The following is a 26,760-nucleotide window of genomic DNA, read 5'->3' on the forward strand; positions in this document are numbered from 1 at the left end:
ATCTCTATCATATCTCCCCTCAGCCGTCTTTTCTCCAAGCTGAAGAGCCCTAGCCGCTTCAACCTTTCCTCATACGGAAGTCATCCCATCCCCTTTATCATTTTTGTCGCCCTTCTCTTTACCTTTTCTAATTCCACTATATCTTTCTTGAGATGCAGTGACCAGATTGAACAAAATATTCGAGGTGCGGTCACACCATGAACCGATACAAAGGCATTATAACGTCCTCATTTTTGTTTTCCATTCCTTTCCTATTAAACCTAAAATTCTATTTGCTTTCTTAGCCGCCGCAGCATACTGAGCAGAGGGTTTCAACGTATCATCGACAACGATGCCTAGATCCCTTTCTTGGTCAGTGACTCCTAACATGGAACCCTGCATTAATATTAACCCCTATTAATTATATATGTTTCTTTCATTTCTGAGCTTGGAATCGTGTACGTATCCAATGATTTCACAAATTATCACTGTATCTCTACTACCTCATGAGAGAGAACATCCCATATACTCAACATAGTAACAGTAGATGACAGCAGAAAAAGGGCCAATTGCCTCATCCAATGTACACAATTTTTATATCCACACAGGATACATTCTTTGTGACTAAATGTTTTTTGATGACTGATACTAAGGCTCCATTTCAGAAGGCAGCTTTGCCTTTTTATATACAATAACTATTTATTTCACGATATGTTTTTCAGTACTCAGTGTAAGAGGAAGGCTTTGCTGCAGTTGAAGCTACATGTGTGCCTACTGGATCTACCTTCTTCCTCAAATTTTCTTGAGGCTCTTCCATTAGAAAAATTTCTGAAGGAGAAAATTTTTTAAATTGTAGACATTTCTTTATTTTGTTATACTTGGATTTTGATAGTACTTTAGGGGCATGGTCATGTAAATATTTTTAGTGTCTGGGTTCTATTATTAATATATGTGACTGTCTCTGGCAAAAGGTGCCTAAACTAGTGGATATAAAATGTTGAGAATGGCTTAACCTATTTTTTTCAAATAAAAGGATGAGGTTTGGACTGTTGTATTACAAATTCTTTGTTCTAACAAAATCCATTAAAAGCGCTTTTCTTTTTCTGTTTCTGGTGACTTTAGTCACATATATTCTATCTTTTTGGTACATTGATTTCTTTCCGATTTCTCCATAATGTAAGCTGGAGAACTGAACCATTATGGCAGTGGTCCCCAAACCTGGTCCTGGAGGTCCCCTGACAGTCAGGTTTTCAGGATAACTACAAAGAATATTCATGAGAGAAATTTGCATGCACTGTCTATCCCTTTGAAGCCTCATCTGATAGACTCTTGCACTAAGCATTCTTTCCTCTCTTAGGGCACTTCATTTATTTATTTTTTACATTTGTATCCCACATTTTCCCACCTATTTGTAGGCTCAATGTGGCTTACATAGTACCGGAGAGGTGTTTGCAGACTCCGGGGTAAACAAATACAAAGTGATATTGTGGTATGTGAGAACAGAAAAGAAGAGGAAGAAAAAAAAAACTAAGTTACCTTTTTTAACGTTTTACCCCATGATAAAGAAGGTTGAAATATCACAGTCTACTGGCAAAGAGTGGAATAGAGGAGTATTCATTTTGTTAGAACAGCAGGATGAAAATCAGAGGAACAGGGAAAAAAAGCACAAATGGGCCTTCAAGACAGAGTTCTTTATTTAGATAAGCCTGACAGGGGCCATGTTTCGCCTCAGGGGTCTAAGAAAAAAACATTAAAATACAACCTATGCAAATTTAAAACTAAATAGAATAAAACAAAATAAAATGTTATACAAAAGACAGGATGTGCTGGTATCTATGCAGTTGGTGAATAAACAAAGAGCTACGGTTATATGTTTTAATAACATATATGAATAGACATCTATAGTACCACAAATTTCAATAACCATACATGTTTACATGCACAAAACGTAAAAAATCATAACATAAAAATGGTGCGTGAAGTGACAAATCTAAATTGGCAATTAAGGGGTCTGTTTACAAAGCAGCACTAGCGGCTCTCCATGCGCTAGTGCTGACCGAAGCGTAAATTATCATAAATAATAAAAATTAATAACATACTGTGTGAAAAGATGAAATACATAATTTGGAGTGACAAACCGACAATTATAAATGAAAACATTATACACAATATATTAAAAGGGGAGATACATAACATGCAAATGCGTATTAAAAGTGGCCACAACTGAATGTATGTATTGAAATCTGCATTTCTTACCAAACAGAAACGAGTACTTTCGACAAAAACAAAAGATCCAATAACATTCAAACAGCACTGCTGTAAAACAGAGTAAGGAAAAATAAGGTCACATAAAATGTTACAAATGAAACTAATAGAAAATACCCAATAAATCATAGTGTGCAAACCACTACAATACTGTACTTCCTACATCCAATAATAATAAATCCAAATATCTATACAAGAAGAACAATCCACACTCAAAATTTAAAATCCAAAATATGGCGCTTACCTAGGCAGAATGTAAGAAACTCTAAAAATGCCACAGCACATATACTTTAAAAGTCTACTCTGACGAGATAAGATAATCCAGACTGGAAAAAAGTGAAATTCATGTAATTCAATAAAGGTATACTGGCTCAACTGCAGTGTTTTTAAAAACACATTTGGAAAGAAGGGGATCTAAACATATTGATCACCAATATAGTCTTTTATAGTTGTGCAACCGTACAAATAAAATAAAATGATGAAACATAAAATGTACTTTAAAAGTCTAACAAATGTGAAAAAAAATTCATAAATGTATGTTACAGAAAAGAAGGGAGAGTTGTCAAGAAATTAAAACAGTCCTCTTGGATTAAAATGCTTGCTGCTAGTCAAAGGCACAGATATCACGCCAATTTTAAAAAGGGTTCTAGGGGTGATCTGGGAAATTATAGACCGGTAAGCCTGACGTTGGTGCCGGGCAAAATAGTGGAATAAAATTACAGAAAACATAGACAAACATGGTTTAATGTGACAGAGTCAGCATTAGTTCAGCTGAGGCAAGTCTTGCCTCACTAATTTGTTTTATTTCTTTGAAGGCGTGAATAAACATGTGGATAAAGGTGAGCCGGTTGATGTAGTATATCTAGATTTTCAGAAAGCTTTTGATAAAGTTCCTCATGAGAGGCAAGGTTCTGGTGTGGATTAAGAATGGGTTACTGGACAGAAAACAGAGGGTAGGGTTAAATGGTCATTTCTCTCAAAGGAGGAGGGTGAACAGTGGCGTGTGCTGCGATCTGTACTGGGACCGGTAATATTTAACATATTTATAAATGATATAGAAATCAGAATGACAAGTGAGGTAATCTAATTTTCAGATACAAAACTATTCAAGGTTGTTAAAACACGTGGGGACTGTGAAATATTGCAGGAAGACCTTAGGAAATTGTAAGACTGGGTGCACAAATGGCAGATGAAATTTAATGTGAACAAATGTAAGGTGATGCACATTGGAAAGAATAATCCAAATCATAGTTACCTGATGCTAGGGTCCACCTTGGGGGGTCAGCACTCAAGAAAAAGATATGGGTGTCGTCGTAGATAATACACTGAAATCTTCTGTTCAGTGTGCGGCAGCAGCAGCCAAAAAAGCAAACAGGATGCTAGGAATTATTAGGAAAATGATGGTGAATAAGACAAATAATATAATGCCTATTGTATCACTCCATGCTGCATCCGCAACTTGAGTATTGCGTTCAGTTCTGATCGTCGTATCTCAAAAAAAAATAGCGGAATTAGAAAAGGTTCAAAGAAGAGCGACCAAAATGATAAAGGGGATGGAACTCCTCTCGTACGAGGAAAGGCTAAAGAGGTTAGGGCTCTTCAGCTTGGTAAAGAGACGAATAAAGGGAGATATGATTGAGGTCTACAAAATCCTGAGTGGTGTAGAACGAGTAGAAGTAAATCGATTTTTCACTCGTTCCAAAAGTACAAAGACTAGGAGACACTTGAGGAAGTTAAATGGAAATACTTTTAAAACAAATAGGAGGAAATATTTTTTCAATCAAATAGTTAAGCTCTGGAACACTTTGCCGGAGCATGAGGTAACAGTGGTTAGAATATCTGGGTTTTAAAAAAAAGATTTGGACAAATTCCTGGAGGAAAAATCCATAGTCTGCTATTGAGGCAGACATGGGAAGCAACTGCCTGCCCTGGGATTTGTAGTATGGAGTATTGCCACAATTTAGGTTTCTGCCAGGTACTTGTGACCAGGCTTGGCCACTGTTTGGAAAACAGGATACTGGGCTTGATGGACCATTGGTCTGACCCAGTATGACTACTCTTATGTTCTTATATAATCGCCGTCATGCATGTAATTAAAACAGCATGATTGTTGCCCCACATGAAGCAATACAATATGACCATTTGAGAAAGGCATCTCAGGATCGCAAAATGAAACTCTAATGTCTTACCGTAAAAGTCGACCGCAAAAATCAACAAAATGCATCCATGCAGCTGTGGCTCCCAACAAACCACCAAGAAAAAGACATGCGCACAGAAAGGCTTATAACAAAGCAGTAGTAGCGGATGATGTAATGAAGCACACTTAAAAACAATGAAAAAATGAAGGAAAAAAAAGTGAAAGCACTTAAAACCCCAGGTATTACACACAGATTTCAATACTGCAAACAAAATGACTTCAACGTCTGAATTTTCTCTTGCCAAACACCATAGTGAAATATATAAAGACATAATATCAGAATGTCCATGGAAAAGGCTTGCATAATGAATATGAGAATGCTGTAAGGACAAAAATAGCTCACTATACTGCACCATTATAAATTCAATTAACAACTCCTATCTAAAAAAAACACTTAAAATAAATACCAAATTAGAAAAACCTTAAACACACATATTATATTACCAAGATAGTGCTGACTGGACAAGATCTAGAAATTTATAGGACACATATTCTATTTTCCTTAATATGTAAATATAACAGGACATTCTTTTGTGTTCTAAACAGATTTAGAGGGGCATAATTGAACGCGAATGCCCATCTCCATGGGCGTCTATCTCCCAGAACGGGTACGTGAAGGGGCTGGACAAACCGTATTTTCAAAAAAAAAAATGGGCGTCCATCTTTTTTCTGATAATATGGCTTGTGCCAGCCAAATGTATCGGATTTGTGCGGATTTGAGCTGGGCGGTATCGTTTTTCAGCAATAATGGAAACCGAAGGCGCCCAGCTCAAAAACGACCAAATCCAAGGCATTGGGTCGTGGGAGGGAGGAGCCAGGATTCGTAGTGCACTGGTCCCCCTCACATGCCAGGTCACCAACCGGGCACCCTAGGGGGCACTTGTAACAATTAAAAACAAAAAGTTAACTACCTCTGAAGTCCATAGCTCCCTTCCCTTGGGTGCTGAGCCCCCCAACCCCCCCCACCCCCAAAACCCACTGCCCACAGTTCTACACCATTACCATAGCACTGATGGCTAAAGGGGGGCACCTAGATGTGGGTACAGTGGGTTTTGGGGGCGGTTTGGAGGGCTCCCATTTACCACCACAAGTGTACTTGGCTGAAGTCCACTGCACCCACTAACAACTGCTCCAGGGACCTGCATACTGCTGTGATGGAGCTGGGTATGACATCTGAGGCTGGCATATAGGCTGGAAAAAAAAGTTTTTAAAGTTCTTTTTTTGGGTGGGAGGGGGTTAGTGACCACTGGGGGAGTCAGGGGTGGTCATCTGGTCATTTATGGCACTTTTTTGGGACTTGTTCGTGAAAAAAAAGGGTAAAAAAAAAGTGACCCAAATTCATGCTAAAAACGCCTTTCTTTTTTCGATTATCGGCTGAGGACGCCCATCTCGGCCGATAAACACACCCTAGTCCCGCCTTCACCACGCCTCCAATACGCCCCTGTCAACTTTGGCCGTTTCCGTGACAGATTGCAGTTGAAGACGCCCAAAATCGGCTTTCGATTATACTGATTTGGGCACCCACGGGAGAAAGATGCCTATCTCCCGATTTGGGTCGAAATATGGGCGTCTTTCTCTTTCGAAAATAAGGCGGATATTGTGCTATACAGAGTGTCTATCTCTTCAGTTCTATAAAACAAACACACAAACTAATTCTACATTCAGACCAGTGGGGGAAATAGGAACAAAGATTTATCTTTGAATTAAATACTGTCTTAATAAGATGCTATCAATGTCTCCTCCAGGCCAGGATAATTTCACTGTCTTCAAAACCAGAAACACCAGTGTTGTTCTAAACGGAATGCTGTGTTACCTTTCCGAATATTGTTTATATCATTCTTGTTCTGACTTTCCGGATGGTTTTCCCTACATATATCAACTTGTATGGCCAGAGAATGATATAAGCTGCCCATGTTGCAATCAGCAGCAAAGAAAACAAATAGAATGTTAGTATTATTAGGAAAGGAATGGAAAATAAAAACAAGGACGTTATAATGCCTTCGTATTGCTCCATGGTGCGACCGCACCTTGAATACTGTGTGCAATTCTGTCACCGCATCTCAAAAAAGATATAGTGGAATTAGAAAAGGAACAGAGAAGGCCAAGAAAAATGATAAAGGGGATGAGACGACCTCTATGAGGAAAGACTGAAGAGGCTAGGGCTCTTCAGCTTGGGGAAAGATGGCTGAGGGTAGATATGATAGAGGCATATAAAATAAAATGAATGGAGCAAAACGGATACAAATGAATTGCTCGTTTACTCTTTCCAAAAATACTAGGGGGCACGTAATGAAGCTAAAAAGTAGTAAATAGAAAATATTTCTTCACTCAACATGTGTTAAACTCTGGGGTTTTAAAAATGGGAAAATCCACTGCTTATTTCTAGGGTAAACAGCATAAAATGTATTGTACTGTTTTGGGATCTTACCAGGTACTTGTGACCTGGATTGGCCACTGTTGGAAACAGGATACTGGGCTTGATGGACCTTCAGTTTGTCCCAGTATGGCAATGCTTACGTTCTTAATCTGAGAAATGTCTTGGGGGGAGGGGGTAAGCCTTCTGTGTGCATGGATGAATGAAGGTGGTGACAGACATTGATGAGCATACAGAACAAGATCCGCAAGGATAGTGGCCTAATGTGGAGGCCACTATTGATAGTTCTGAAAGAAGGGCAATTTCCTTAATATTATTGACACGGGTATATGCAATCATCAACCTCTTACCTTTAAAACAATGATGCCCCTCTAGAATGTGGCAATGTCTTCACAAAATCCTATAAATCTATCCTGAGAGATTGGAGAATCTCAGACTGCACATGATATCGAGCTTTGGTGGGTCTTCAAGCATAGTTAATAAATTCTCCCTGACAGCAGCTCTTGCCTTCTGTATGCCCTTGGTAATGCAATGCGATAGACAGCCTCTATCTTTGAATCTCTTGACCATGGGTATCGCTTGTTGGTTAAATTCAGTGAGGTCACTACAGAGCCTTCTCAAACGAAGGAGCTGAGAATACGGCAAGATTATGGAAGCTCTCAAAATGAAGGAAGTGGTTGCTATCCATAAGCTTTCTATACACTGCAGTAGTGAAACTATAGGTGCTTTTCTTGATTAGGGTATGAAGGAAAGGGATTTCAATGTTGTGATGCACTGAAAATCTTAAAATTTCATCAAGTGAATTCAGCCAAGTGTGAAATTCCTGTAGTCTGTCAATGTTCCCTTTCCACAACACCAGCACATCATCTATATATCTCCTCCAGAATCTCCACTCTTCTTGAAACGGATGCGATTCCAAGAATATTCAAAAAATATCACGTATAAAATAGCAGTATTGGGGACCATAGTGGCCCCCCATTGCTGTTCCCTTGTTTATAAAATTTTCTTTGGAAGCAAAAGAAATTTAGCTATGAAGGCTAGTTTTATAATAAATGCAGCAGGCACCCTGCTGCTATTGGTTTCATCATTCAGAACATCAGTAATGATCCTTGAGGCCTGTTCTTGAGGGAGATTAGTGTACAATGCTTCCAGGTCAAACGTGACCAAAACAATATCTTTAAGATCACTGTCGAATTCATCTACCAGGCTGATCATATGAGAGGAGTCATGAATGTAAGATATCACCAGCAGAATAAAGGATCTCAAGAAAGTGTTGATAAAAATGGAGAAGGCTTCAAGGATAGAACCTACTGCGGAAAAATTTGGTCTTCCAGGAGGAATGGTGAGGGTCTTGTGGATCTTGATCAACATGTATATCATTGGTGTCACAGGATGATCTGTATCAAACAAATCTCTTTGGGTGTCAAAAATCCAGATTCGAAATCAAAGTTAACCCAAAAATGTATTTTTCTCAACTCCTCTCTTGGATCAGTGTCTAACACACAATAGAAATTTTCATCAGACAATTGCTGGTGTACTTCTTTTATATAGTCAGAAGTATTCTGAATCACAATCCCTCCTCTGTCAGCTGGTTTGAGTGTGATGTTTCTATTCTCTTTGAGACTCTTGAGGGCTCGGCTTTCTTCCTTAGAGAGATTTAAAAATGTCCTCTTTCTTATCCTCTAAACTTGCTATGTCCCTCAATACACACTGATAAAATGCGGAGATGAATGGGTCTGTCTGACCAGGTGGAACCCATTTTGACTTGCATCTAATCAAAGCTGTGTCAATATTGGAGGGAATCTGATCTGCAAAAAAATTAGCAATTCTGAGTTTCCTTTCAAAACTAAACAGGTCAACCCTAGTTAAGGATCATACTGATTAGCAGTTACAAACTTTAGACCCTTCTGTAAAACAAAGAGATCTCAATATTGAAAAGTGATCACTGGGATATCAGTTTGTTGTAAGACTGTCGATGGAAACTGTTCATTTTCCCTCTCAAGTGTTGAACAGCACTCCAAGATACGCAGAGATTACAACAAGAGCAAGCTGGATCCTGTTCATTAGACTATCCAACCCAATAACTGAAAAAGATGCAATACCCAAGATGTAACGTGGACACTCTGTTGGTGAGAAGCCCTGATCAATTGTTCAAAAAGGGATGAACTCTGATTCCTTCTCAATGAAGGAACAGCTACTACTAACCACAGTCTTGGAAGTGGTCTTGGGAGCTGTTTCCAACCCAAAAGGATTGCCTGTAATTGAAAATACTAGCCAAGAACTGCAACCTGAGAAACCTTTGGTGAGGCAGCCAAATGGAAATGTGAAAATAAGCCTCCTTGAGATCTAGGGCAGTGAGAAACTCCCTGGGAGAACACACGCTATAACAGATCTGAACAAACTCTTTTGAACACTAGTCGATTGTGAGCATAATCAAACCTCTCAAGGTGTTTTGTTTTATCAAGGAGAAAACCCTCAGAAACCTAATAAATTTTTTAAAAATCCTAGGTTTACAATGGCAACAAGTATATGCCGCTGTTAACCTTCTATCATTAGGAAAAACTCCTTGTATTAATTGTCTTTCAAAAAGCTCCAATACATATTGTATATATATCTCAAGTATTGCCTTAGACTCTATGACTTAGACTCTATGCATCAGCACCAGATAACAACTCTGAGGCAACAATTCACATTCATGAGGTCCAGTATGGGCCAAAAGGTGCCTTCTTTCTTGGGAACTACGAAGTGGATCGAATATCTGCAGAGATTTCTTTACTTCTTGGGAATAGAAATGACCACCCCTAAATCTTTGACAGCAATTAAGGTAGATTCCACCACCTTTTTCTCAAAGTCTTGCAAGGAGACTAAAAAAAGAAATCTGTAATGGAGGTAGAAAACATGTAACCCTCTCTTGCGATTCCCAAGACCCACTGGTCTGATGTTATTCAGGTCCACTTTTGGAGAAAGCTGAAAAGAGAATCTCCTATCTCTATCCTGAAAGAGTGAATCTGGACCCCCATTGTGATTGGCTCAAGAGGCATTTGCAGGGTGAGGTCCCTTTGAGCTTTATCATTTATCTTCCTAAAAGGAAGCTTGACCAAGCTGGAAACAAGAATGTTGGCAGTAAGCAAAACACCCAGTTTGTAACACTTAACAACCCTAAATTTAGGTCTGATAGAGGAATCCTATGAGTAGGTTTAGGGCTTGTCCTCCGGCAAATTGTGAGGCATAACCTTTCCTAAATCCTTGACAATCTTGTCCAACTCTTTACCTAATATGAACTTACCCTTAAAAGGAAGCTTACAGAGATGAGATTCAAAATGTATCTGCCAACCAACTTCTCAACCAGAGATACCACTGAACTATAACAAAGGGCTATACTTCAAGCAAGGACTCTAATCAAGTCATAAAGGGCATCAGCCAAATAGGTTATACCTGGTTCCAAATGTGGAAGAGAATACTGATTCAGATGAAAACCCTGTTGCAACTATACAGAAGCCTGGCAACCTAACACACTTACTTTCATGGGAATGCTTGTGTTGCTTTTATTTTCCAACCTTGGGGGGTCGTTCAAGGCTATACCCACTTCAACAAGTATAGTCATCTTCTTGGTGACGGCAGTAACCACCTCATCCACTTTAGGTAGTTGAATCTTCTCTCTCTGTAGGGAACAAGGATATAACCCAGACATACCTCTGCCTACCTTAAGGCTTGCACCTAAGAAATCCTACTCCAAGGAGATGAGATCCTGAATAATTTCAAGCATGGAAAAGGCTTCAGAAGGATATTTAATTTCCCTCCTAATGGAATCTCTCTGAAGTGAAAAAGAATAAGCTAGGGAAGGCATCTCCAGAGCATCTACAGAGTTTCTAATTAAAAGAGGGAGCTCATCATTCTGAAAAACCCTATAGGCTTTTAGGGTCAAACCCTTCTTCTAAAGAGATTTTCCCTTCCTCCAGAGCAGTGATTTTCAACCTTTTCATCTCGTGGCACACTTACAAGCACACCACCAGTTTTTTTTTTTTTTTTAAGGATATCATTTAACAAACAAGTATTAAGATTTATAGGATCAAATTTTTAATCCACTCTGCAGCAAGGAAAGTGGCAGCCTGGCCAACAATTAAACAAAAATGTAGAAAATTCTCCAAAACATGGATCTGACAGATCCCAACGACAGGTACAATTAAAATAAAAAATCAGAACCAGCATATCTTAACATAGGAATAATGTCATGGACACAACATCTAAATAGCAGCTGAGCCACACTGAAATTGCAATGTATAGCTAAGTACCTGTGTTTTATGCTGTTTCACATATGTAACATGCATTTATGACAAACAGCATTACAGAATCATTGTGCACTAAATAAATGCAAATTTTAAAAATGGAAATGAAATGAATGCAGACACTGAAATTCCAGATCACAAACAATCTATTCCAGAATTTTGCACATAACTGTAGAATTTGCAACCTGCCAAAGAGAATCAACTAACAGCTAAGCCTACCATCACAGACCATCAGATAAACCTGACTACTGAATGCTTCGTTACTGCTAGGCCTTCTAACAGTTCATATTACTCAAGAAAATCAATCAGAACATATGCAGTATGGCTAGAGCAAAAAAACGTAACCTAATACCAAACCGAAAACTCTAGCAGAAGAATAATTAGTGCTTAATTGGTAAAGTGGAGAAAAAGCCCTCAGAAATCACAGGTAAACTACCTGAGGTTTAGTGCGTGGTTATGAACTATTCACTTTGATTTATAACACATGCTACGGTTCTATCATTGGGCTAAAAACCTCCACTTAACACAGGCTACAAAATTTTGTGCCTCAAAAATGCAAATAAACAGAATGAATCACTTCTAGAAACACGGCTTCTTCAGGAACGGAGGCGCCATATTGAAATGCTCAATGCTTCCACTTCAAAACTTCAGCACAACTTTAGAGCACTCCGTTCCTGAAGAAGCCGTGTTTCTAGGTGAAAAGGTGGTCCCCGTAGAACGGACAATGAAGAGTGCTTGATTTAAGCTAAGTGCAAGTTCTTTTCTGTAATGCTGATGTGATTAAGGTCGCCGTTAGAAAGTGACCTTATGAGTGAAAAATTAATCTAAATGTGTGAGGAGTGATTCATTCTGTTTATTTGCATTTTTGAGGCACAAAATTTTGTAGTCCGTGTTAAGTAAAGTTTTTTAGCCCAATGATAGAACCGCAGCGTGTGTTATAAATCAAAGTGAATAGTTCATAACCACGCACTAAACAGGTAGTTTACCTGTGTTTTCTGAGGGCTTTTTCTCCACTTTACCAATTAAGCACTAAATTATTCTTCTGCTAGAGTTTTAGGTTTGGTATTAGTTCATATTACTCCCTCTACCATACCAACCTCAATGCCCATTCTTGAATCAAACATATTGCCAACTAAGTTGTGTTTCTCATATCTCTAATGTTAGCAAAACTGTGCTTATCCTCTGCCCTATTAAGATCAACATTTCTTCTGTTCCAAAAATATATGGGCGAATACATTGCAACTGTTACCGAGATGGAAACAGACAGCTCAATGAACTGGCAAATGATTGCAAAAAGCCTGTTCACATCACTAAAAAGCCATCATCACAACCGGACATGAATTTGCCCCTTGTAGGCAGTCTCTATAGAGGCCAGGCTACATATGAATAGACAGTCACCCACAGTTGCCCTACAGCAAGATACAGTGTGAAGAAGCCGGCCATACACCTGCTCTCTGGAGAAATGAAAGGTTTAGGTTTCCAGTGTTGGTGATCCAACTCTGCAGTCTACACTGTTTTTTCCAAGCAAAAACATTAAAGTTGGGGAAAAAAAATACACACGAGTAGTGTTCTCTGCACTTAATGACTGCCTATATGCAAATTTAGAGTTCCATCCAAAACTTAATCACAGAGTAAGAACGCCTCCATAATTTCCTTAGTTGCAGCCTGGCTGATTTTAATTAGCTCTGAGTACAACATGTATAATTGTTTACTATCAATACAGTGGACATCTAATTGTTTTAAGAAAAATCTGTATTAATTGTAGCATCTATTGTTCATGCAAGGATTCCTTCTGCAAATCAGAAAGTCTGATTATATACACTCCTGAGCTATTCTAACACTTTTACAATTTTTTCCAGTAATTCTATTAATGTACTGCACTTTCTTCCAACTATCTGGATAAACAGTTGTGCCATTTTCATTACAAGGAACTTTTCCACTGAGCAAAATTATGTGGGGTTGGAAGGTCAACTTTTAGTCTAACCAAACAGATGATAAATAAAAGTTTGAGAATGCCTGCCTGTCTGGGGGTGGGGGTGAAATAACTCAAAGGAATAGGACTATATTTAGCATGGGGGGGGGGGAGGTGAAATGAGTGAAAAAACAATAAGTTTGAAAATGGATGTTCCACAGAAACAAGCTTCCCCAACAACGGCCTAATCCATTTTTACAGTTCAAGTTCTGTAAACTGGTAATGTGAAACATAGCAGTTGGGGAATTGCTCCTTTCAGATTACTACAAATTTTACTTCGAAACACAAATTACAGAAAAGACACTCCCCCCCTCCACCCTTCTCAAAAAACACAAGTCATATAAACAATACTAACATTAAAATGCTCCACATTACAATGAAAATAAAAATGTCAATTCAAATACTGATAGGATTACAATATTGATCTAAAGGAGCCCAAACTTTGTAGAATGTTGTAAAGTTTTCTCTCTTTACCACAGCAGCTCTTTCACTGTATCTTAGTGAGGCATACAGCATTCCACCAAACAATTATTGACAAAGCAGTATTATCTTTCCACATAGTTAATAGAGATTATGTTGCTAAAGCCATAAGCAACAGACCTCCAAATAATTTAACCGATCCCCAAGAACTGTTCCTTTCAAAATGTCTCTCCCATTCTCTCTCTGAAGATCCTGGGTTCAGTCTGGCTCTACTATACAGATTTCTTAATTGTTGCTATATGTACTGCCAACTAGTGCTGGTTGCTGTGAGATAGTGGAACCCAAACTGTAAAATATGTAATACAGCCTTTCAAATCTGCTGACAGTGGCATAATGGTGTGACATATCACACTTGGTTACATTTTATTATTCTTTCCAAAATAGAATGTTTGGTTTCCCTTCATTGAAACCACCCCCTTCCCTCCACAACAAATATATATACAGAGACAACATAAATGCATATTATACACATGTGCAGAGTGGTTGGAAAGCATTCCATGAGACATGCTTTCCCTACTAGAGGAGTAGCCTAGTGGTTAATGTAGTGGGTTGAGAAGCTGGGGAGATAGGTTCGATTTCCACTGCAGATCCTTGTGACTGGGCAAGTCACTTAACCCTCCCTATTGCCCCAGGTACAATACTTAGATTGTGAGCCCACTAGGGACAGAGAAAGTACCTGAATATAATAAATGTAAAATGCTTTGATTGCCAACAGAAAGGTGATATATCAACTACCATTACCCTTATCCCTTTTATTTGGAGTATATTAGCAACAATGTTTAGCATTTTAAACAGGTACAGGAAGCGAGACAGAAATGTGCTTTCCAAAAGATCTTATATTTTAAGTAGATAGTGGAATGGAATGCATTTGTAGAACCACCAACGATTGATGAAATATCAGCCAATGAGAGAAAAACTGGTCCATTGATATATAAAGACAAAGCAAGTATTTTAAGGGATCTGACACAGGAACAGATTACTTGATGGAATGTGTCAGATCCCTTAAAATTGACTATATTACATGGTTTTTTTTTTTTTTTAATGAAATCCCTACATAGAACACTTCATTATTTCATAAACTTGTATCCCTTCATGGAACGACCCCTTAGCAGAAGAAGTGGAGATAATAGTAATGGAATAGCAATGGAGGAACTGAAAAAATCTTGGTGAATCTACAAGATGTAATAAGCCAGACTGACAAATTGAAGAGCAGAAAATCACCTGAACTGGATGGTGTACACTGCAGGGTACTGAAAGAACTCAAAAATGAAAAACTGGTTGCTCTAATATTATCAATCTGTAACCCATCATTAAAATCATTCATGGTACTTGAAGATTGGACAGTGGCCAATGTAATGCCAAATTTATAAAAAGGGTTCTAGGGGTGATCCGGGAAATTAGAGACCAGTAGACCTGATGTCAGCGTGGTCCAATTGATATAGTGTATCTAGATTTTTGAAAAGCTTTTGACAAAATCACTCATGAGAGACGCCTGAGAAAATTAAAAAAAGTCATGGGATAGGAACAATGCCTGGTTGTGGATTGGGAACTAGTTAAAAGACAGAAAATAGAGTAAGGTTAAATGGCCAATTTTTTCAATGGAGGACAGAGAATAGTGGAGTGCTGCGTGGATCTGTACTGGGATTGGTGCCTTTCAACAAATTTATAAATGATCTGAAAATGGGAATGACAAGTGAGGTGATCAAATCTGTAGATGACAAAACTATTCAAAGTTGTTAAATCACATGTGGACTGTGTGAAATTACAGGAGGACCTTGAGAGAGTCTGGAAATCCAAATGGCAGATGAAATTTAATGTGGATAATTCACATTGGGAAGAATAACCTGAATAACCCACATTATAACTACATGATGCTAAGTTCCATGTGAGGAATCACCACCAAGGAAAAGGATTAGGGATCATTATGGGCAATACGTTGAAATCTTCAGCTCAGTGTGCTGTGGCAACCAAAAAAACAAAACATTATTATGAAGGAATAAAAAATAAGACAAAACATTATAATACCTCTTTATCGCTCCATGGCGAGACTGAATCTTGAGTATCATATGCAATTCTGTCACATCATCTCAAAAAAGATGTAGTGGAACTGAAAACGGTACAAAGCAGGGCAATGAAATGACTCGCAAATGAGAAAGGCTATACGTGCTAGGACTCTTCAGCATTCAGAAGAGACAGCTAAGAGAAGAAATGATAGAGGTCTATAAAATTCTGAGGACTGGAATGGATAGACATGCATCACTGTTTACAAGGACTAGGGGCCACGCAATGAAGCTACGAAGTAGTAAATTTATAACAAATCAGAGAAAATATTTCTTCACACAACATGTAATTGAACTCTGGAATTCACTGCCAGAGAATATGGTAAAAGGAGATAGCATAGCAGGGTTTTAAAAAGGTCTGGATAAGTCCATAAAGCATTATTAAGATGAGAAAATTCACTGCTTATTCCTCTGATAAGCAGAATAAAATCTTTTTACTCTTTTGGGATCTTGCTAGGAACTTATGCCCATTATTGGCCACTGTTGGATACAGGATATTGGGCTTGATGGACCTTTGGTCTGTCCTAGTATGGTAATGCTTATATACTTATATAAAATCCTGAATGGAGCTGAATGGGTAAATGTGAATTGAATTTTACCTTACCAAAAAGTACAAGACCAGGGGAGAAGTTACACAGTAGCACATTTAAAACAAATTGGAGAAAATATTTTTTTACTGAACGTATAATTAAGCTCTAGAACTTACTGCTGAAGCAAGTGGTAAAAGTAGTTAATATAGCCGAGTTGAAAAAGGTCTGGAAAACTCCTGGAGGAAAAGTCCAGAAACTGCTATTAAAGTAGATCTAGGGAAAGCCACCACTTATCCCTGAGGTTAAGTGGCATGGAATCTTGTTATTTTTTGGGACTGCCACATACTTGTGATTTGTACTGGTCACTGTCAAAAACTGGATACTGGGCTACATGGACCACTGGTCTGACCTTGTATGGTAACTCTTACATTCTTGTGTTTATATAAATTTAATTCGACACAGGGCAGCCATGGACAGAGGATCCATAGTTGCAATAGTCAGAAGACCAAGGTCAACAGGGATCTGTGGCACTGCACATGGAATGAAACTGGGCAGAACAGATGTCAGCAGTAGCCTTTTTCTGATGATACCTCTTAGGTTTAAATGCACTTCTTGTTTCTATAATGCATATTAAAATATCCCACTCAAATTAAGACAAAGGTATCACTATTCCTATAACTTTGTCATGAATTCATCTTTATATTGAAATGATTACACATTTAACAATTTTTTGGAATGAATTTATCTGAAACAAAATCTAACTGTGCATTCTTACTGTACCAGCTTAATTCCTAGCAATCATGGAATAAACCTTAAAGTGAATGCTTTAAGATGTAAACTAACGATTACAAAACTTAGCTTGTGGTAGTAAAGCTAGGCTGCCACTAGAGGTCATCACAGCCACTTTGATCAGAATGTCATGCTGGGCAGGAGTGACTGAGTCACTCCTGCCTATTTGCCCTGTTGGACTACCAGGGACCATAAAGGTAGGCCCCAGGGTATATGGGGGGGGGGGGGGGGGAGGGAGGAATCGGAAGTAAGGGTGCTGCAGTTCTAGAGTAGAAAGGGGATCAAAATGGGGTGGTCTGGGACAACAGGGAAGAAGGATCGGAAAGGCGGGGAGGGACTGCAGACCTGGGCAAAAACCCTTATGTAGGTCCCAGCTGAATATCACCAGAAACCTGTATAACCTCCGCACAACTTTAATTAGCCCCAGATATTCAACACTGCCCAGACATAGTCCAGAATTGACCACCGTGGACATAATTAGCCCCTGATAGTCAATGTTTAAAAAAAAAAAAGCGCTGCCTACCGCAGGCTTAATATCTACTAGAATGTGTATAACAGTTTTTGCAGAAGTCTGAGAAAGTTAGAACTCCAGAAAAAAAATTATGCTGAGGTTGCCAAAAACCTTTAGTAAATATTTAAAAAAAAATTTAAACTTAGCTCCGAGGTATCTGTAATCACTATGGAGTCCTTTCACTGAGCTGCGGTAAGCACTAGTGCGCAATACCACAGCTTAAAATGCCTTACTGTAGGTCATGCTTAAGTGTCCTGTGGTAATCTTTGAAAGTGTACACGCAAACGAGGTGCCAAAAATACTTAATTTTTTCATGCAGAGGGGGCATTTCTGGGCATCTGCATTACTGCACGCTAATTGATTACAGGGTTATTTACTTGTATAGAATGAAAACAAATACAACACAATGACACAATGTGCATTAAGGGTAAATTAGGCCTTAAACTGCTAATTTGCTTTCCTTTAGTCCCTCCGGCCCAGCCCAGAATGTGACTGATGGGTTGTGCACGCCTTCCAGCAGGTGGAGACTGAGAAAAAAACCTGTGTCTCTAGAGAGCGCCAATAAAAGCCCTTGGCAACAAGAGAAAGATCCAGTAGGAAGTAAAACAATAAGTAAATGGTCTGTGCATATGAAAGACTGAGCAGCCACCAGCACATTGCCAACACAGAGTGTGTGCCACCAACAATAATGTGACCGATGACATGCCCCTGCATATCATGCACAAAAGGTTACATACTGAATCATAGAATTTGTGTTTTCTTTTTTTTTTTTTCTAACAATGAAACCAGAAACCAGCAACACAGCTCCCAAGGAAACAATGGGGCTCATTTTCAAAGCACTTAGCCTTCCAAAGTTCCATAGAAACCTATGGAACTTTGGAAGGCTAAGTGCTTTGAAAATATGCCTCATTATCACTTAACTCTTGAAGACTCAGAGTACCTAAAGGGAGGGATCTGGGCCGGTCTGGAGGGACTAGCAAATTAGCAGGTAAGGTCTAATTTCTCCTTCCTTAGCGTCCCTCCGGACCGGCCCAGAATGTGACTGATTGGAAGTAACAAAGCAGTAAGATTATGGGAGAGACCATAGCAGCCCCGCTGTCGTGTGCCCTGAAAACAACTTGCTGATGACTCAGAACATCTAAGCGATAGTGCATAGAAAAAGAATGCAAAAACGACCAAATCGCTGCCCTACAAATGTCCTCCGGACAATGCTCTGCCTAAGAAGCTGCCTGACCTCTTGTAGAGTGAGCCTTAACATGCTCTGGCACAGTCTTCCCAGAAAGAAGGTAAGCTGAGGCAATCATCTCTTTAAGCCACCGAGAAATAGTGGCCTTAGCCATAAATCCTTTGCGTGAACCTTCGATCAGAATAAACAAACAATCGGATTGCCGAATCTCATCTGTAGACTTCAGATACTGCTTCAACACCCGTTTTGACATCTAAACGCTTCAAACGAAGCTGCTCCTCTGAACCGGCGAAAGAGCCTACCCACAGGCAATAAGACCGGTTGAGATACCTGAAAATGAGTGACAACCTTAGGAAGAAAGGAAGGAACTGGTTGCAAAACTACCCGATCGGGACAGAACTCCAAAAATGGAGATCTACACGACAGCGCCTGCAACTCCGAAGCTACGGCCACCAAAAACACTGCCTTCAAAGTCAAGTCTTTCAAAGAACAGGACGACAAAGGCTCGAAGGGAGGCTTAGTAAGAACCGAAAGAACTAAATTTAGATCCCAACGAGGAAAGGAACATTGAGACGGGGGACGAAGGAGATTAACCCCCTTCAAAAAACGGAGTACATCCGGATGAGTAGCTAGAGATTTCCCTTGGACACGGCCACGAAAACATGTCAGAGCTGCAATCTGCACTTGAAGAGAAGCCAAAGCAAGACCTTTGTCATAATCACGTTGCAAAAAATCCAAAATTTGTGGAACCGAAGCCCGAAAAGGAGATAGACCAAACTCCTTACACCAAGCCTCAAAAATCTGCCAGGTCCGAACATAATTCAAAGAGGTAGAACGGCGACGCGAGTGAAGCATAGTAGCAATGACCTTAGCGGAATAACCCTTCTTAGTCAGCTTAGCCTTCTCAAGAGCCAAGATATAAGACAGAATCAATCCAGATCTGGATGAACCACCGGGCCCTGCATCAACAGATCTTACGCTCAAAGCCCACCTCTTCAATATTGCTTTTGGCACCTAACCTTTATACCTTTCAGGAAATCTAGACTGCCCCAATTTGACTGCCCCTATTTGACTGACTGTACATTTGTCCTTTAGATTGTAAGCTCCTTGAGCAGGGACTGTCCTTCTATGTTAAATTGTACAGCGCTGCGTAACCCTAGTAGCGCTTTAGAAATGTCAAGTAGTAGTAGTAGTGGTCAGATTGGCCTCTCGAAGCCACCATCGGTCTTCACTTGGAGCAAAAGTGGTAATCTCTGATGAAGAGAATCTGTCTGCAACGACCATCTCAATAGAAGTGATCTCTGGAGAGTCCTCATGTGAGCCCTGGCCCAGGGCACTGCCTCGATCGTTACCGCCATGGACCCCAAAACCTGTAGATAGTCCCTTGCCGACGGTCTCGAGGTCTGTAAGAACTGACGAATCTGAGACTGCAGTTTGAGGACACGGGCCGGTGGAAGAAACACACAGGCCTGCCTTGTGTTGAACAGGACTCCCAGATACTCTTAACGATTAAGAAGACTGAAGACGGCTCTTCTGCATGTTGACTACCCAACCTAGAGACTGTAAGAATTCTACTACACGAGCTGTCACCTGAACACTCTCCTGATAGGGCTTTGCCCCTGATCAACCAATCATCTAAGTAAGGATGGACTAAAATGCCTTCCGTTCTGAGAGCCGCAGCTACTACAACCATGACCTTGGTGAACGTACGAGGAGCGGTCACAAGCCCGAAGGGAAGAGCCTGAAATTGAAAGTGCTGACTTAGCACTGAAAAACTAAGACCTCTGCAGAGATGCAAAATTTACAAACACCGCTCATGCCAAGCCCCCGCCGCTGACAGACAGAGCAGCGACGAAGCTTTTCTGACATCGCTGTCAGCTGCTCAAAAAACCGATGAAAACAAAAGGCACCAAAGAAACAGAGAAAGAAAACTAAGTAGGAGCTGCCCTGCTCGCCAAATCAAATAACATCTCTCTCTTTTTTTTTTTTTTTTTTACGTAGCTGCCTCTCCCTGCCTCCAAAGCTCTTCCCCTTAAGAGCTTGAGGAAAACTGCCTTTTTTTTTTTTAATGTGAGCTTTACAGTTGACTAAATATCAGGGAGGAAATGGGGGGAGGGACTCGGCCCCCCCGAGTGTAGCACCCCCAAGGCGCTAAGAGACCCCCATGGGCCTCTGCCTCCCAGCAAAAGGTTTCATTTGTTGGGTTCTGTGCCTCTTAAAAAAAAGGAGCTAGACAAATAATCCCTTTACAATAAGAGAAATAAAGAGAAATAAAATATAGAATAGAAAAAGAATGAGACTGAAGGGCTCACCACTTTCCACCTGCTGGAGACCGAGATTACTGGATCTTTCTCCAGCTGGCAAGGACTCTTATTGGCTCGCTAGAGTCACAGTTTTTTTTCACCTGCTGGGAGGTGTCCACAACCCATCAGTCACAGAACAACTTGAAAAGCTAAAGGTGGACAAAGCCATGGGACCGGACAGGGATCCACCCCAGGATATTGAGGGAGCTCAGAGAGGTTCTGGCGGGTCCTCTTAAAGATTTGTTTAATAAATCCTTGGAAATAGGAGAGGTTCCGGGGGACTGGAGAATGGTGGATGTGGTCCCTCTTCACAAAAGTGGTGATAGGGAAGAAGCTGGAAACTACAGGCCGGTAAGCCTCACTTCGGTTATTGGAAAAGTAATGGAAGTGATGCTGAAGGAAAAGATAGTGAATTTCCTGGGCGCCAATAAGTTGCAAGATCCGAGACAAATGGTTTTACCAAAGGTAAATCGTGCCAAACGAATCTCATTGAATTCTTTGACTGGGTGACCAGAGAACTGAATCAGGGACATGCTATAGACGTAATCTACTTAGATTTCAGCAAAGCTTTTGGCACGGTTCTCCACAGGAGGCTCTTAAATAAACTGGACGGGCTGACGATAGGACCTGAAGTGGTGAACTGGATTAGGAACTGGTTGACGGACAGACGCCAGAGGGTGGTGGTTAATGGAATTCGCTCGGATGAGGGAAAGGTGAGTAGTGGAGTGCCTCAGGGATCGGTGCTGGGGCCAATTCTGTTCAATATATTTGTGAGTGACATTGCCGAAGGGTTAGAAGGTAAAGTTTGCCTATTTGCGGATGATACTAAGATCTGTAACAGAGTGGACACCCTGGAGGGAGTGGAAAACATGAAAAAGGATCTGCGGAAGCTAGAAGAATGGTCTAAGGTTTGGCAATTAAAATTCAATGCGAAGAAATTCAAAGCGATGCACTTAGGGAGTAGAAATCCAAGGGACACATATGAGTTAGGCGGTGAGAGTCTGATAGGTACGGACGGGGAGAGGGATCTTGGGGTGATAGTATCTGAGGATCTGAAGGTGACGAAACAGTGTGACAAGGTGGTGGCCATAGCTAGAAGGTTGCTAGGCTGTATAGAGAGAAGTGTGACCAGCAGAAGAAAGGAGGTGTCGATGCCCTTGTATAAGTCATTGGTGAGGCTCCACCTGGAGTATTGTGTTCAGTTTTGGAGGCCGTATCTTGATAAGGATGTAAAAAGAATTGAGGCGGTGCAAAGAAAAGCTATGAGAATGGTATGGGATTTGCGTTACAAGATGTATGAGAGACTTGCTGACCTGAACATGTATACCCTGGAGGAAAAGAGAAACAGGGGTGATATGATACAGACGTTCAAATATTTGAAAGGTATTAATCCGCAAACGAACATTTTCTGGAGATGGGAAGGTGGTGTAACTAGCGGGCATGAAATGAGATTGAAGGGGGGCAAACAAGAAAATGTCAGGAAGTATTTTTTCACGGAGAGAGTGGTGGATGCTTGGAATGCCCTCCCGCGGGAGGTGGTGGAGATGAAAACGGTAACGGAGTTCAAACATGCGTGGGATAAACATAGAGGAATCCTGTTCAGAAGGAATGGATCCTCAGAATCTTAGCCGAGATTGAGTGGCAGAGCCGGTGGTAGGAGGCGAGGCTGGTGGCTGGGAGGCAGGGATAGTGCTGGGCAGACGTCTACGGTCTGTGCCCTGAAAATGACAGATACAAATCAAGGTAAGGTATACACAGAAAGTAGCACATATGAGTTTATATCTTGTTGGGCAGACTGGATGGACCATGCAGGTCTTTTTCTGTCGTCATCTACTATGTTACATTATGTCACATTCTGGGCCAGTCCGGAGGGCCTCTAAGGAAACAGTTCTTCCTCCCATATCCCACCATGTAGCTGCCTAGAAAATACAACCAACTTAGAATTTTTACAATTTTAAAAATGTTGAAAATGCAGCTTTTTGTGATGGATTTCTTTTAAACTACCACGCAGATGCAGATGCCCAGAAAGTATATGCTATAAAGAGACACCTGCCACAGAAAAGGCAGAGGCTCTTATCTCAGCATAGTGCATTTTCACAGCTACATCTAAGGAAAGGTACATAGCATTTTCAGATCTCAGTGACCTTCCTGGAGTAGAGGAGCGTAACGGTTAATGCAGCAGGTTGTGGAACTAGGTTCGATTCCCGCTGCTGCCTAACGGTCAGTAGTGGGTTGAGATCCTGGGGAACCAGGTTCAATTCCCTCAGGTACGATATAACACTAGCTTGTGAAAAAGAAAACTGTAAACTGGTTAGGTCTTGGCAGTATATGAACACTTAAATAAAATAAAACCGGTTTAAAATAAAATGGTGCATTTGAAGAGAGTGATGAACAAATGTCAGTACCTTAAACTGATTTTTTTTGAATTACAAGCAACTAATGCAATTAAGTACTGGAATCATATGGGCAAATTTTGACAAATCTACAATTAACCTTGCAGCCGCATGAGCCCTCCCTACAAAATAGGTGCCAAAATAGGAGCAAGCCTACAGTGCTCACATGCTAATACAATATCTTAAGTTGCTCAATGGAGCTCAGGGCACTTCTATGTGTCCTTGAGAAACGTTGATGATGAATAGCTTTTATCTCTTGGATAGCTTTTAGATGTGGTTGAAATTTGTCATTTTCTTCCTTATTTAAAATATTTCATGCTATATTTTTATTGTACTGCACATTTTATTGTAACCTTCTCTACTATACAGAGCAATGTATAAATCCTAGCAACTGATTAATAAATAAAATATAGCTGTGAGTTTAAACAAGATAAGAGTATGTTTAACAAGAACATTAAGTAAAGTAAAATGAAAGGCATTTGTTCTACTCTGTGGGCAGCGTTCTCGATAGCCTGGTAAACTAAGCTGCTAATAATTAAACTACATAGTCACCAGTGTAGGAGATACTGCATGATGGATTATGTGAATTATGTAGAAAAGGAGGAAGGAACAACAAGCCCCTAATAAGGTGAACAAAAACAGAATTAAGATAGACTTGTATTAGTTTAAGCAATTAAGGGAGCAGATTCCATCTGTATTTGTATTTTTGCTGAAGCAATGGTAAAGAATCTTAGCCAGACCAGCACACAAATATTACCTACTAGAACACATTTGTGTCACAGGAAACCAATGTGCTGTTTTATATTTCTATACACTTAAAGACACCACAAAATGTTGATATAAAGCTAAACAGAGTTGTTCCTGATTAGGATCCGAGAGGCCAAGACAGAAAGCGCCACAGGGCTTTAAAAACAATAAAATGCAACATCTAACAGATTACTACTATAACTTGTAAAAGCTATGATGAACCTTCTTCCCAAGACTACTGCATTTAATGGAAGCTAGTGTGTCTCCAGCTGGATAGGCAGGTGGATGGACTGAAAATACTGCTATAGCGCTTTTGTGCCTAGTACTCAAAAAGGCTAACACAAGGAAGAATTTTATTTAGTTACACTACAACTAGTTAGTTAACCCATAAACAATCCTACCTTTGAGGAAACTATTCTGTTATCAGGATACCTCTGTGGAATGTATGCCTCAGTGCCTGAAGGAGGTTCACGATGACCAACATACACAGTCCGATTGTCCACCCAATTTTCTTCTCCAGAACACTGTGCAAAAAAAATCATCATCATCATCATCTGATTCATTCAACATTTATGCATAAAGATGAGTCAAGTCTTCACTGACAGTTTACCTTTCCATGTGAATATAATCTGCCATAGACAGGTAGAGATACTATCTCATCAAGAATATTATGGAGATGATAAACAGCAGGAAAGGGGAAGAAGTTAAGGATTTAGCTCATATCCTTTTCAGTTGTAGCTGAAGACAAGTTGTACAGTAGGTACAATCTAAGGGCCCTGTTTACTAAGCCACGTGGTAGGTGCACAAACGATTTAGCACACGCTAACAATAGGCACCCCATTAAATTCCTATGGGTGTCTCTAGCATTAGCGCGCGCTAAAATGTTTGCAAGCCTACAGTGCGGCTTAGTAAACAGGGCCTTAAGTCTTGCCCAAGGTCACAAGTAGCACACACAGTGGCATTTGAACCAGACTTCCCTTATTCTCAGTCCCATGCTCTAACCATTAGACTACTCCTTTACAAAGAATCCACATGTCAAAAATTGGTTCTTAATGTTCAACAATTTGTTCTTGAAAAAATACATATGTTTCCCCTCCAAAAATAAAAATAAAGAGGCAGTTACTTTAAGAAACCTATTTCTGATGGTTGGTCTAGTACTGATTTAATTATGCCAACATTCACAATTCCTATTACACTTAAAATGTTGTATCGTTTGTTGATGCAATAAGACCTTGAAGCAAAATCAAAGGCGTTGTACAATAACCTGAATCAACTTAGAGAGACAGGAAAAAAAGTTGGACTATAGTACTGCTTTCAGAAACTAAATCTAGCAGAAATTATTCTTTCTGCAGTGTGGACGCAATATAAATTAACATATTTAAACTCCTTTAAGCTGATACTGAAATTAAAATTTCCTTCAACATATAAAAAACTTGGCTTGCCTAAGAGTCCAGTTCTCATTTCCATCAGTTTCATTAACATAATGGTCCGAGTATGCTACCTCTCTGGCACAATAAAATAAGGTTAGCAGCAAGACCCCTGGTCTCCCTCTATTCTGTGTGGTGATGCATGTGAAAGACATCTAAGTGTTCTGTCTGTTTACCTGTCTTATCTAGATTGTAAGCTCTTTGAGCAGGGACTGTCTATTGTGTATGATGTACAGTGCTGCGTATGCCTTGTAGCGCTATAGAAATGATAAGTAGTAGTAGTATTATACAGTGAGAGCAACAAAATCTTTCCCTTCTTCCTGGATTACCACTCCCTTAAATTCCTTACTCCTTCCTGGTCCAAATCCCCTGCGGAAAGGAAAAAAAAGAAAGGGGAGGAGAAGCACTGCAGCATGTTGGGCCATGTCTTCCTCTCCTACTGCCTGAGGCGGGCTGCTGCTTTAATCAAGTAGTTCAAATAAATTGTTGGCTCAGTAGCAGAGGGAGAACAGGGCCCAACTTGCAACTGCTCATCTCTTTTTGCTATGTGGTAGGCCATCAGAGAATGTAGGGGGAAGCCTGAAACAGCGATATGCCATGGATTTTGAAGGGTAAGAGTGCCTCTTCAATTAAGGAAATGTACACGGGCAAGGCCCTGAAGGCAGGTACTATAGGGGCTGGGAGCCCGATTGGAAACATGCTGACAGAGGAAAGTAGCACTCAACCCACGCCCCAGTGCAAAGTGGCAGATGACGCACTTTGGTGCTTGCAGAGCTGCGTGCAGCCAAACTTGAAATAGCAGAGATGGTGGTCAGCGAATTGGAGATAAAGTTGGGGGAATTGATGGAGCGAGTGGATTGTCTGTAGGGCAGATTGCACGAGGTGGAAGTGATTCAGGAACATGACAGGGACACGATGGAATCATAGGCTAAATCTCTGCAGCTGTTATCTGATAAGGTAGAGGACTTGGAGAACAGGTACCGCCGGTCCAACCTCAAAATATATGGAATTACTGAGGGCATGGAGGTTGGGAAGCCTGTGGGAATATATACAAAATGTTTTGGGCTCCTGTTTTCCAGACTCTCCTGCCCAACCCCAATTTGAAACAGAAAGAGCACACCAGAAGCTGTGATCCAGACCAGACCCTAATCTCTCCCCACAGGCATTTATTGTTAAGCTCTTGCACTACATGGAGGTGGCATATGTGCTGAATGTGGCTCGCCAGGCAAAAGTGTGTACATTTGAGAATTGGGAGCTTAAA

General features: G+C 40.2%; 1 protein-coding gene across 4 annotated transcripts in view; it reads right to left on the bottom strand.

The window, feature by feature from the left end:
• Positions 1–26,760, bottom strand: part of ATP11A (ATPase phospholipid transporting 11A) — a 381,664-nt gene that overhangs the window by 205,856 nt on the left and 149,048 nt on the right. For all 4 annotated transcript variants that reach the window (XM_030201529.1, XM_030201532.1, XM_030201531.1 and 1 more), the window contains exon 2: positions 24,474–24,596. In XM_030201529.1, coding sequence (XP_030057389.1) covers positions 24,474–24,596 — 123 coding nt within the window. The remainder of the gene's footprint in view (positions 1–24,473; positions 24,597–26,760) is intronic.

The sequence above is a fragment of the Microcaecilia unicolor genome, chromosome 4, assembly GCF_901765095.1.
Source record: "Microcaecilia unicolor chromosome 4, aMicUni1.1, whole genome shotgun sequence".
NCBI classification, from domain to species: domain Eukaryota; kingdom Metazoa; phylum Chordata; class Amphibia; order Gymnophiona; family Siphonopidae; genus Microcaecilia; species Microcaecilia unicolor.